We start from the raw sequence: 13,502 nt of genomic DNA, 5'->3' as shown, positions 1-13,502 counted from the left end.
ACCGAGATCTGCACTCCATCCTGGGTGACAGAGTGATACTCTGTCTCCAAAATAATAATAATAATAATAATAATAGGAAAACAACAACAACAACACGAAAACTAAAAACTAAAAAGAGAATTCAACATATGACCAAGTGTATTAAAGGGATCCATTGCAGGGATAGATTAGGGCAACTGCACAGAGATGGTCCAGAAGAGCTGGCCAACTTTCATGATCACTGATTATTTTTGAAGTCTCTCATCTCAATGAATAGTTGCTTCTCATCCTTTAGGACAGGACTCCGCTAGAATTTCATCAGTTGGAAGAAATGCTAGTGCAGGCAAATGATGCAGTTTTAAACCAAAGTTTTTGTCACTACCGTATGCCTGGCCAATCCACTCATCTGGATTTTTTTTTTTTTTTTTTTTTTTGCCAAATGCATTGGGCTGAATGGAAAAAAACAAACTTTATTGCTAACACCTTGAAATGCGCTTTTAGAAGCCTTGATTGAACCTAATTCCAAATGTGTCATTATGGTTTAGGGATCCAATCAGATGTTAGGGATTTTAGACTTTAGGGATTTTGATCTTTCAGGATTTTGGCATTCCGGATCCTGGCTTTTGGGATTGTGTTTTCTGGGATAATGACCAGCACCAAGCCAGGATAACCTCCCCTTCTCGAGATCCAAAATCACTTCTGCAAAGTCTCCGTTCCATGTAAGGTCATAGGTACCGGTTTTAGAGACTAAAAGGTGGGCATTTTGCGGGGGGTGGGGGGCGGGGGGCATTATCCTGACTCCCAGTCAGTGAAATTGCAAGTGCAGACCACCACAGAGAAGGGAGGCATCCCCAAAACCAACCCCCAGGATTGAAGTGCTCTTAACGTTTTCAGGCCTGTCCCTCTGGACGTTTTTCAGACTGCGTGTGTTTTCAGAATGGGCCCGCACACTTCTGTAAGTCGCTGTTATTAAAGCTCAGGGCACTCTGGACGTCTGCCACATCGCTAAGCATAGACCCTCCCCCCATGCTGCCACAAGGCTGCCTGGGGTTCTGCTGGACCCGATTGGAGTAACCGGTTTCCCACGGGGCCGCCAAGCCATTCCTGACCTTCTGTGCCACGCACAATGGCAGGGAGCATGCTCCTGGCCCATCTCCATGCTTGCCCTTCACCAGTGGGACCCCGGTGCCAGCTCATTCCCCAGGACGTCTCAGGACAGCCTCAGCTTCTCTCCATCCTCATTGGGTGATGATGGTCACTGCTGGTCACTGCTGTGGGTGTTCAGGCATGGGAGGAGGGGTGTGGAGCAGTGACGGCCTTGAGGCAGACCCAGGACCTTGGGGAGCCCTGTGCCCCCTCCACTCTACGACTCCCTCCTTGGCCTCCAAGTGCTAGAGCCCCAGGGCAGCCCCTCAGCTTCCCCCACCAGCTCCACCCTGCTGTCCCATGGGCACCTCACACCCAACACATCTAAACCAAATGCTTTCTCCTTCCCAGGCCCTCTTCCCCTAACACCCCCTGAGGTCCACGCTTCTCTCTCCGACCACATCCTGGTGGTCTCTTCCCCTCCCACCACTCCAGTTGCCATCGGGGTCAGCAGAATAATTCCCCTCACCCAAGATATCCCAGTACAAACCTCCAGGACCTGTGACTATGTCAGGTTGTGTGGACGAGGGTCGGAGACACCATGCAGGCATGAAGGCAGTTCATCGGCTGACCTTGGAGGGAGGCCACCTGGATTGGCGGGTGAGCCATGTGATCACGGGGGCCTTCAGTGTGGAGGGAGGGCTGGAAGCAGAGCCCCATCGAAGGGGAACATGACTGTGGAAGGTCAGAGGACACACCGTGGCCCGCTCTGAGAGGGAGGAAGGGCCCCTAGCCCAGGAACGCGGGAGGCTTCTGGGAGCTGGAAAAGGCAGGGAACGGATTCTCCTCTGGAGCCTCCAGGAGGACCCAGCCCTGCCGACACCTTGACTTCAGCCCACAGGATCTGGATAACCAAGTCCAGTGAGAACTGGTCACGCGTCTGGGCACTCCCACCGCTGAGTTCCTGGTGATTTGTTACAGCTGCAAACAGAAGCAGGCCACCTCCACCGCATGGCTCCCCGTGTCTATGTCCAGCCCGGATCTCGCTCTGGAGCTGCAGACACAGGTACCCACTCTCCCTAACATCTCCACAGGGATGCCAAATCACTCAAACTCACACTCCACCCCACCTGGCCACCCCCTTGGGTGCCACACCCAGGGACTCAAAACCCTGAGGCCTGGCTCAGAGCCCCATGTGGGGCGGAAGCCAGTGAGCGTCTCTGATATCCAGACGGCGACACCACTGCTCTCGCTTCCCTGTGAGGCCTCGCTCGTGGCTCACACCCGGCTGTGTTCTCCTGCCTGCAGCGTGGAGATGGGGTCGCTGGACGCAGCAAACGAGGGCCTCCTCCTGGTGAGAACGGCGACGTGGTGCAGGACTCCAGCACCGCCCCTTCTGGGTGTGGTGTGGGGCCTGGGCAAGGTCCTGGGTCTCTCCAAGCCTCAGTTTCTTCATCTGTGAAATGGGAACAAACACCACCGCAGAGAAAACTGCTGGTCCTGACCAGGCCCCTTCAGGGCCACTGCCCCTCCCCGGCAGCTGGGAGCGCCCCCTGCAGGGGAAAGTTGCCCCCAGTCAGTGCTGCCCTGGCTCGGAGTTGGGGCAGAGAGCAACTTCTTAGGCAGCACCCCCAATCGCATGATCAGAAATCCCCATCTCAGCTCTGCTTCTAGGGAACCTGGCCCAAGGCTGCCTGCTTCGCACATGGCTGCCTGCGTGGCCCTGCCCGGGCACCTTCCACGGCTGCTCACTTGCCACTGCCACTCTGGGGCAGCCGCCATCTTACGCATGAGGCCCCAGGGAGGCCCAGGGGGATCAGTGCCACTTTCTGCAGTGGCCTCCTTCCCTCCTTCCTCCCTTCCCCCTCTCTCCCTCCTCCCTCCCACGTCTCTCCCCCCTCCCTCCCTCCATCTTCAGGGCTGCGAAGGAAGGGAACTCTGTAAAGCCTCAGCGTTGCATTTGCAATGAATGTCCTGGTGTTTTTTGGTTACCAGAGAAGAGTTGCATCTACAAAATCTCAGATGCATCTGTGTTCTATTTTCCAGTTTCCATAGTAACTCCCAGTGTTATCTGTCATCTGCTCAAGAGAGGGGTGACGGCTGGGCCCTCTCCGGGTCCTGCCAGCTGCTGGCCCTCCAGGGCAGCGGCCAGCATGGTGCATGAGGCTGGGCTGGTCGGTGGCATGGCTAAGAAGAGCAAGGGGCCCCAAAGTAGGTGGCGGGAGGAGGAGGAGGAAGGCAGCCAAGGACACAGAAGAGACATTTGCTCGGACAGGGGCGTTCTCTCACTTCACAGGTGAGCATCTGTAAAGGAAGGGAAGGGTCTCACCCCAAACCCGACAGACCAAAGCCTTGAGATCTATCAGCGAACACGGGGTTGTGTTTGTGGGCTTAGGGGAGGTGCAGGCAGTACCTCACACTCGCGGGGGCCTGCAGCCACAGTCGGTCGGCCAGACCCTGGCCATGAAGGCTGAGGCTGGGGTCCCTTCCATCCAGTCCCATGGACACTTCCGAATGTCTGCACCACTCAGAGGTGACTCCGAGAAGACATCAGGTTCAAGTCTGCAGCCCAGCAGCAGGGGCAAGGTGGGCAGGCCTGGCTGGGGGTCACTGGGGAGGGAGCTTGGAGACTCCTGTTGCTCCCCAGGCCCAAGCACTAACCCACACAACAGACACAACCCATGGCACCCAGACCCACCCGCAGGGCCCCCAGCAGATCAAGCTCCAGCTGCAGCCCCTGCTAATAACAAGGTCAGTCCTTAAAGTCCCTCCTCACCCCTGCACAAGAAATTGCCCAGGGGCTGCCTCGGGACCCCACACAGACACCTGAGCTGCAAAACCTGTCAGATGTGAGGCCGGGTATCGTGTCTCATGCACTCTGGGAGGCCGAGATGGGCAGATTACCTGAGGTCAGGTGTTCGAGACCAGTATGGGCAATGTGGTGAAACCCCATCTCTACTACAAATACAAAAATTAGCCGGGCATGGTGGCGGGCACCTGTAATCCCAGCTACTCAGGAGGCTGAGGCAGGAGAATCACTTGAACCCAGGAGCCGGAGGTTGCAGTGAGCCGGCTGTTGTTGCACTCCAGCCTGGGCGACAAGAGCGAAACTCCATCTCAAAAAAAAAAAAAAACCTGCCAGATATGAGGCCACACCTAAGCTTCCCAGGGGGCCTGGGCTTTCTGGGCTCCAGGCTCTGCCTGCCGCCGGATCCGTCACTGGGGGACAGGGCAGGGGTGAAGGAGCCGGGGCCGGAACACACTGTGGCTCCTCAGGCTTTTCCTGGACTCCTGTCTGTACATGGAGCGACAGCCCTGCCTCCAGGTGACCAGGGGCAGGACCCAGGATCCCAGCAAGCTTGCTTGTTTGAACCCTTTTTGGATGCAAGTAATAGAAATGAATTCTGACTTCAGCCAGGAAAGAAGAAAACAGAAAGAAGGAGAAAGAGGAGAAAGGAAAGGAGGGGAAAGGGGAAAGAAAGAGGAGGGAGATGGCAGGATGTTCCCAGAACCCACAGACAAGGATGCACGCTGAGCTCGGGAACGCCCAGAGCAGGCGCTGGGGGAGGATGGGAGTGCTTCCAGCACGCAGCCTCCCCTCCCGGGGTTTTCAGCCACATCCCTCCTGGTACAGTGTTAACTCCGCAGAATAATTCACTGCCAAGCGATTCAGGGCTTCTAAACTATCAGCCAGCCCCTCAAACAGACTTATCCTTCTTCATTCACTTCCCCAGTGGGGACATGGCCTGGTCCCGCCTGGTAGGGGACCCCCATGGTGTGAGCACGTCCTCTGCTGGGCCCACATAGGCCAGGGCTGAGGTGGACGGAAAGAGCCCCCAGTGCCTGCTCGGTGCTGGCCACACTTCTGCAGGGAACACAGCTCCATCCAGCTGTGGGGACTCAGAGCTGGGAAGCCCCGAGAGGCGCTTGCTGGCCTCCAGGCCCAGGCCAGGTGGGAACCTGCTGTGGTCACAGGCCTCCTCGTCCCACCAGGTGGAAGCTGACTCCCTGTGCGCAGCCAGCTTCATTCCAGTGGGGAAGCTCCATCCCAGGCGGGTCTGATGACAATTCCACCCGTGCTGCCTCTAGGAAGCTCTGCTGATGAGGTTCCCGTGGCCCTGCCTGTTGCTGACTGAGGGCCGGCGGCCTGGCCAGCCCAGCTCACCAAGCAGCATTTCTTACTTGGAGCACGGGAGAGCTGGAGTTGTGTTTTATATTTGTGCCAAGAAATGGCTCCAAGCACTGCAGACGTGGGCTCTGGCGGAGGCTCCAACAGGGCAGGCCACGCGGGGCCAGCAGCCTCCTTCCGCCCAGGGGCTGGCCCAGGAGGTGAGAATTCCACAGAGGAAGTGTACACGTAGCGCTTGGCCCGCTCTCCTTGGGGCAGAGCCATGCCTCCTGGCCCGAGAGGACCCCAGGCTGAGGGGGAAAGGGTCTGCCCAGGTCACACACGGACCCTGGGATGCAGCAAAGCCCAGCACCAAAGGTTAAGTCAGGCCAAATCAGCACTGAGCGTGGAGTGGTGCCCGGGCTGGAAGGACAGTCACTACCTCCCACCCCAGCAGTCGGCTGAGGGCTTCTTTGTTTTTGGTGGAGTCAGGATCTGGCTAAACAGACTGTTAAAGAAATGCGGAATTTCAGTCCATGCCGTTTTCTCGGTCCTGGAGGGTTTAGGAGAAATCCCTTCTGCCCCGCTTCTGTTGAAAATATTTCTGCACTCCAAGCACCCTCAGCAGTGTCAGCAGGGCACAGCCCCTCAGGAGCTTGTGACGCCCATGTGCCCTGGTCTCAAGGAGGTCCCTGGACGTTGCACTGAGCACCAGGTCTCCTTGTGAACGTCCCTGTGAGAGCAGGGAGAGCCCCTTCTCTAGCTGGTGTCCCGTGTCCTCATCAGGAGCACATACTCAGGGCCACACAGCCCTCGTCCCCAACTATGGTGCTGCGATTTGCTGTATTTGTCCATTTTCACACTGCTATAAAGAAATACCCAAGACTGGATAATTTATAAAGGGAAGAGGTTTAATTGACTCACAGTTCTGCATGGGTGGGGAGGCCTCAGGAAACTTACAATCAATGGTGAAAGGGGAAGCAGGCACGTCTCACATGATGGCAGGAGAGAGAAGTGCGAGAAGGAGGAAGAGCACCTTCCAAACCCATCAAACCTCATGAGAACTCCCTCACTCTCACCAGAACGGCATGGGGGACACCGCCCCTGTGATCCAATCACCTCCCACCAGGTCCTTCCCTCAACATCTGCAGATTACAATTCAAGATGAGATTTGGGTGGGGACACAGAGCCCAACCATATCAGTGGCCTTGGGCAAGTGTCTCAACCTCTCTGTCTCTGCTTCCTCATCTGAATGAGAGGGTGACAGTGAGGACTCCCATCTCCTAGGGTTGTGTGGGCATGAAACAGTGCAGCTAGTGCTGCTGAGGGCAGGCACATTTGCTGCTCCCCTCTCCCCACAGGGTGTGAATCGTGTCCCCACACCGGCTGCCTGTCCAGGTCCACAGGGGAACTCTGGGGATCTCCATCCACCCCACCACGTCTTGCAGACGAGGATGCCCAGGCTGCAGAAGTGCTGGGAGGTCAAGGTGGCAGAGCGGGGCTGAGTGCTGGCCTCCCAGGGCAGGAGGCTCCTCCTATGCCCTTGAGCCTGAAGCACCCTCCCTGCATCTGGCCTCAGTGCATCTGACTTCCCGTGGGCAGAGATGCCACCGCCTCAAGGGCTGCAGGCTCCTGTTGACAGATGGAAGATGCGGCTCTGAGGGGTGAGGAGTCACAGCCGGAGCAGCACCCGGTCAGAAGCCTGCTCCAGCCACAGTTTCTGCCATCTCTGTCCTATCTCTCCTTGGAAAGGGGACAGAGACCTAGAGAGGTTGCCAGGGCCCTCAGTGTGGCACCGCCTCTGCCTGAGAGGTCACGCGGCCAGGAGGAAGGACAGATCAGTTGTTGTTGGTGGAGGGAGTGGGACCTGGAGGGGGCGTTCCTCTGCAGCTGGGGGCAGCACGCAGGGGAGGGTGGGTTGAGCAGAAGGTGAGTAATGACCAGAATCAGCAGGACCCAGACCAGGAGGCTGGGGGAAGCGGTGGATGCAGGAACAGGTACCCTGTGGGGGCCTATTTAGAATCCAGAGAAGTGGCGTTCAGCCCCAGGGAGCTCGAGGACTGGGGTGGTGAGGCAGAGGGGGCTGGCACCAGCAGGGCAGGGCTGCCACCTCAGAGTGCAGTTTGCAGGTGCAGCCAGGGTGCCTGGAGTGTGACAGGGGTGAGAGCAAGGGTTTGGAGCAGACCCTTGAGACCCCAGGAAGAGCTCTGCCAAGCATCAGTGCCCTCTTCCCCACAGGGAGGACGATGGGACCTTCCTCCCGGGTGGAAGAGATGAGCTATTGCAGGTGGATACAGACCCGGCACAGGTCCACACCCAAGGACTGGCAGGAGCTCCGTACACACTGCGGGTCAGCATGGAGCCCAGGTCTCGACACAACGAGCGGGGCGGGGCAGGAGCTGCTGGCTGAAAGGCTGGAGCTGGCACAGCTCCAGGGAAGGAGGGCAGCAACCCAGGCCCAGGAGGAAGAGGGAAGGCAGGAAAGCTGGCACAGGGACCTGGTGGGAAAGGGAGCAGGCACAGGCAGAATGGACTCACTGCCTCAGTGAATGGGGCCATTGCTCAGTCCTGCGGGAGCTGCAGGAGACTCAGGTGGGCCATGGGGAAAGCCTAGGAGGTGGGGGCATGAGCAGCATGGAAAGGGCACTGAATGTCAGGCTGAGGGGCTTACACCACGCCATGTCCATTTCATGCAGTGCAGACCCTGCCCCACCCTGAGACCCGCCCAGCAGCCACCACCAAGATGCCCACCAACCTCAGAGGCTCAGTGGCCCAGAGGCTGGAGGGGGAGCAAGAAAGAGCAGGTGTGGACGGGTGCAGGGACTGCAGAGGGCACCGCGGGCTTGGGAGCCTCTGGGGAGATGCCCTGTCCCGTAGCTTGGGAGCGAAGCCAGGACAGGCTGAGGTTTGTACGCCTTGGCACAGAGGTGCATGTGAGGGCTTGCTGGAGATGAAGCTAGTCAGGAGGATAAGAAAAAGAGGGGCTCAGAGCCTCCCGGAACTCCAACATTTAGGAGGGTGGAGGAGAAGCAACCAGGGCACTGAAGAACAGCCAGAAACGTGGGGACACAGGAGGCAACTGGGAGCCGGGGCCCAGGCCAAAGAGAGAGGAGAGGAAGTTTCTGGAAGCCTCGGGAGCCCGAGGGGCCCCTAGCAAGCACTGCGGAAGTCGACAAAGGTGAGGCCTGGGAAGCGGCCCTTGAATTTAAAACAGGGAGGAGGCCCCTGGGTTTGGATCTTGGGCTTGGGAATTACATGGGCAGAGAACTCCCGGGAACCAGGGGCAGCTGGGCTGGCGGGCCCCACAGAACTGGGCGCTCCCGGCCTGCACATTGCTCAACCCCATAGTGATACGGCCAGAGGGAAGACAGGGGCCTTGCCCCGTATCCAACTTGATCGATCGCCAGAGCCTCTGTGCCGGGTCTAGCCACCGTCTAGCAGTGCTGGAGCAACTGGGACCCCAGCCGGGCAAAGCAGCCCAGGCTATAACAACCGTCTTCATAAGAGGCCGCCGCTTTGACGGTTCCCCTTCTGCCACACCAGCGCCACAGACAGCAGTAACGGGTTCTGCCTCTTATGAACAACCATCCTCACCATCATCTCCCCTGTCGTAGGGATGCAAACACAGAAATCCACCTCTAATTGGGGACGTATTCAGCTCCTAATCATGAAACGAGTTTGCTGTTACAAAGTACCACAAATGAAAGAGGCTCAAGCCACAGAAATGTACTGTGTCCTAGTCCTGGAGGCCAGAAGTCCAAAGCCCAGCTGCCAGGGGGTCCCACTGCTGAGGAAGGTCCTGGGGAGCGTCCTCCTGCCTCTTCCAGCGCCCAGGAACTGCTGGCCAGCCTTGGTGTTTCTCAGCTTGTGACCACAGTCCAATCTCTGTCTCCATCTTCACAGCCTCTTCCTGTGTGTGGGTGTGTCCACTCCTCATGTCACTGTCATTTGATTTAGGGCCACCCTAACCCAATATAACATCATCTTACCTTGATTGCATCTACAGAGACCCTGTTCCAAATCTGGTCACATGTTGAAGTTCTGGTGAACACAGATTTGAGGGGACAAAGTTCAGCCCATGACAGGCGTGAAGCAGCTTCTTCCTGGGGGGGAATTCTGTTCCCAAGAGAACCCTGTGTCCACCTGACCCCCGTTGGTGGCAGGACCCCTGTGTGGGCATCGGGGTGGAAAGTTCCCTACGTCTTACTGGGCGCCGGCTCTGTGCTGTGTCCTCTGAGGTGTGTGGCCCAGGAGCTCCACCCAACCCTCCATCTGGGAGGCCACCTGAGATCATTCTGCAGGCTGGGGCCGTGACAGAGGCCGCCTCTGGGACCGAGTGCTGTGTCCCTTGCTGGTGGGTGCATGGTCCTGTGCACACTGTCAGCCCAGTGTCCTCCACACCTGGGTCAGGATTCCCACGTGGGTGATTCTCTTGCTTTAGGCTACTTCCCAGGGGCAGATGCTCAAGCCGGTCTGACTGCTGCAGCCACAGCTTAGGGTCTGCTGGGATAGAGCACCGCCCTTCCTGGGGCTGTAGTGGGGCAGGTTGCCTTACAAGGTGAATGGAGTGGACCCTCAAGGGTGTGTGTGCAGAGGAGTCTGCTGGGATAGAGCACCACCCTTCCTGGGGCTGTGGGGGGCAGGTTGCCCTGCAAGGTGAATGGAGTGGACCCTCAAGTGTGTGTGTGCCGAGGGATCGTGTGGGAGAACACCCCTAAATGTGGTGCCTGCAGCCTGGGGAAGGGGACCGGCTTCTTTGGCTGAGAATTGTCCAGGAACCACTGCCAAGTCTGAGTCCTCCCTCTACAGATAAGGAAGCAGAGACCCAGTGGGAGGGCAGCCCAGGGTCACAGCCAGGAAACAAACATTGGCCTCTGCCTCTTATGTGGAAGGTGAGGGGTGAAGAATGCCCCCTCATTCCATGACATTACCTCATCCTGATGGTATTCAAGCCTGTGCTGTGTCTGTGTGTGCCTGTGTGTGTTGTGTGTTCAAAGGTGAAAAAGAAGTGGTCTTGGGCCAATGCAGAGAGTGGCAGACAGACCCTGTGGTGGCCCATGTTCCCCGTCTCCTGGTGCTGACACCTTTGATTAATCTCCCTTGAGTGCAAGCAGGACCTGGGACCTGCACCTCACCAACAGCATCCACCAAGGCAATGGCACTGCTTCCTGGACAGCCTTGCATAAGATGGTAACCAGTTGTGCTGCTGTGTGTGAGCTGACCCTGGGAGCGGGCACTGTGGGAAAAATCAACCCCACTTTGCCAAGGAGGAAACTGAGGTACAAGAAGTCTCTGGCCAATAGCCAGCAAGGAATCAAATACTGCAAACATCCTGGTGAGTATGGATGCAGAGCCTGCCCCGGCTGAGCCTCGGCTGAGACCACCACCCTGGCTGGCACCGTGACTGCAGCCTGATGTGACCCTGAGCGGCGAACCCTGCTAAACTGCCCTCATACTTCAGACCCACCACACTGTGAGATAAATATGTGTCCTTGAAACCACTAAGTTCATTGCAGTTTTTTAAGCAGCTGAAGATTAGAAATATTCAGAAGCTTCCTCTCCCTCCACCTCACCCCCTGCTCCATCAGAGGCTTGCAGATGTGGTCAACAAACACCAACAGGAAGCAGGCAGGGCAGGATGTCTATTTCATGGCAGCTGCCTGTCCCGAGGACCATCCCCATGGATGCACTCAGGGAAGTTTCTGGAGTCATTCCCAGAACAGTGTTCTGAAAACATACCCATTAACCTTCAGGGCTGATATCACCAGAAGCCCTCGTTTTATGGGTCAGAACCATTTTGGAGAATGTCATGTTATGACTCACAAAACCAAATTTGTTCTCCCTCTTTGAACAAAACAATCAATAGCCCTTCTGTAAAATTCAGCTGCTGCTCAGAGGACCAATCATTGTCTCCTCCTGGGAGAGGGGAGACTTCCCCAGGGACCCAGGAAGAGGCAGGAAGCCAGCTGTCCCCAGAGGGGAACCAGTCTCCTCAACAGATAGACGTGGGCAGGGGTCCGGGCCAAGAGCAACTTCTGGAACCTTCCAGGCAGCCTTCTGGTTTTTGGATGGAGAGGCTGGGGCCCAGAAAGGGCGGGGGCTGCTGAGCTCACAGCCGATGGCAGCAGAGCCTGAGACTCCAGGCGCTGAGGGCCCCAACTGAGCACCTCCCAGCTAGCTTCCCATAGGAAGGAAAAAGGGAAGAAGGGGAAAGGAAAAGGGAAAGGGGCAAAGAGGGAGAGGAAGAGTCCAAAAATATCTCAAATAGCAAAGGAATGTCCCATCTTCCAGAGCCTGGTGAGAAGGCCCTTGTGTTGGCCGGGCGCGGTGGCTCAAGCCTGTAATCCCAGCACTTTGGGAGGCCGAGACGGGCGGATCACGAGGTCAGGAGATAGAGACCATCCTGGCTAACATGGTGAAACCCCGTCTCTACTAAAAAATACAAAAAAACTAGCCGGGCGAGGTGGCGGGCGCCTGTAGTCCCAGCTACTCGGGAGGCTGAGGCAGGAGAATGGCGTAAACCCGGGAGGCGGAGCTTGCAGTGAGCTGAGATCCGGCCACTGCACTCCAGCCTGGGTGACAGAGCGAGACTCCGCCTCAAAAAAAAAAAAAAAAAAAAAAAAGAAGGCCCTTGTGTTAAATCGCTAACCCTCACAGAGTTCTCACAGTGGCCAAGCGCCCGCTAAAGCTGTTAGACTCCAAATGTACTCAACCTTCTCAACAATCCTCTGCCAAGATTATCCTCATCCCCGTTTTTCCCAGGAGGAAACTGAGGCACAGGAAGTTGAGTGACTTCCCCAAGGTTGCAAGCTCTTAAGAGGCAGAGCTAGAATTTGAACCCAGAACATCCGGTCCCAGAGCTCACGCTGCTATTAATAGCAGCACCCTACACACCATCTCTCAGACTTCTAACTGCAGAGGCCAGTTGTGGGGGCAGGGTCTCTCCTGCCCCACACCCCTGGATGGACCAGGTGTCCCCCCAGGCCCCCTGTCAGCCCCACCACAGGCCACCTCCCGCCCTGTGCATGCACAAGCCATCACCTCTGCTGTCACTCCTCTATCCCCAGCACATGGAATTGCTGGCCACGCAGCAGGCACTCAATCGGATCCACTGAGGGGTGGCACGGCCGCCTGCCCCTCAGCTGGGGGCCTGGCAGGGCTGCATCCAGGTTTCTGGCCCAGGGCAGTGCCTCCTCATACAGCGCTTCCCAAGCCGTTCTCACCCCCACACCGGAGAAGTCGTTCAATCTATGGGTGCTACGGCACAGGGAGGGGGTCCCAGCATCACAGGAAATACACCTGTCTTTCCAGCACTTTGGGAGGCTGAGGTGGGCAGATCCCTTGAGCCCAGGAGTTCAAAAACAGCTTGGTCAACATGGTGAAACCCCCATCTCTACTAAAAATACAAAATAATTTAGCTGGGATTGTTGGTGCACGCCTGTAATCCCAGCTACTCGGGAGGCTGAGGCACAAGAATTGCTTGAACCCAGGAGGCGGAGGTTGTAGTGAGTCAAGGTCAACACCACTGCACTCCAGGCTGGGCAACAGAGTGAGACTCTGCCTCAAAAAAAAAAAAAAGAAGAAAAAAAAAGTAAAACAGTGCACGCCAGACACTTGTGAAAAGTGGCAAGATTGGCTTCGTTCAGACCCCTGGAGCGGGGAAGAGATTCCAGGACAGACTGAGCTCAGCCCCAACTAAGACTAAGGGGACTAGGGCTTTTATTTTATTTTATTTTTTTTGAGAGGCAGTCTCACTCTGTTGCCCAGGCTGGAGTGCAGTGGCATTATATTGGCTCACTGCAACCTCTGCCTCCCAGGTTCCACCGATTCTCTCTTGTGCCCTGGCCTCCCAAGTAGCTGGGATTACAGGTGCATGCCACTAAGCCCAGCTAATTTTTGCATTTTTAGTAGAGACAGGGTTTCACAATGTTGGCCAGGCTGGTCTTGAACTCCTGACCTCAGGTGACCCACCTGCCTCAGCCTCATAAAGTGCTGGGATTACAGGCATGAGCCACTGCACCTGACCGGTTTTAATTTTTTAGACACAGAATCTCACTCAGTTGCCCAGGCCGGAACTCCTGGGCTCAAGCAATCCTCCCTGCCTTAGCCTCCGGAGTAGCTAGGACTACAGGCACATGCCACCACTCCCAGCTAATTTTTAATTTTGTCATAGAAACAGGGTCTTGCTATGTTGTCCAGGCTGGATTTGAACTTCTGGACTCAAGCAATCCTCCTGCCTTGGCCTCCTGAAGTGATGGGATTACAGGCATGAGCCACTGTGCCCATCGGCTGAGAGCTCTATTTTAGCTTTTATTTCTTGCTCAAGTGT

The 13,502-nt window shown here is 56.6% G+C and overlaps 1 protein-coding gene across 2 annotated transcripts in view; it reads right to left on the bottom strand.

Annotated features, from left to right (window-relative positions):
* Positions 1–578: 578 nt before the first annotated feature.
* Positions 579–13,502, bottom strand: part of TRMT44 (tRNA methyltransferase 44 homolog) — a 62,162-nt gene continuing 49,238 nt past the window's right edge. The window contains exons 11-12 of one of the 2 annotated variants that reach the window (XR_007725945.1): positions 1,616–2,521; positions 579–1,250 (exon numbers count right to left, since the gene is read on the bottom strand). Coding sequence is in view for 1 of the 2 variants with exons in the window: in XM_050792103.1 (XP_050648060.1) it covers positions 2,229–2,521 (293 nt within the window). In the remaining variant the exon portion in view is untranslated. Of the gene's footprint in view, positions 2,522–13,502 lie in introns of both variants that reach the window. The other variant, XM_050792103.1, reaches the window with a different exon arrangement.

The sequence above is a fragment of the Macaca thibetana genome, chromosome 5, assembly GCF_024542745.1.
Source record: "Macaca thibetana thibetana isolate TM-01 chromosome 5, ASM2454274v1, whole genome shotgun sequence".
NCBI classification, from domain to species: Eukaryota; Metazoa; Chordata; class Mammalia; order Primates; family Cercopithecidae; genus Macaca; species Macaca thibetana.
Note: the sequence above shows the minus strand (reverse complement) of the source record. Positions and strands in the feature narration are given on the sequence as shown.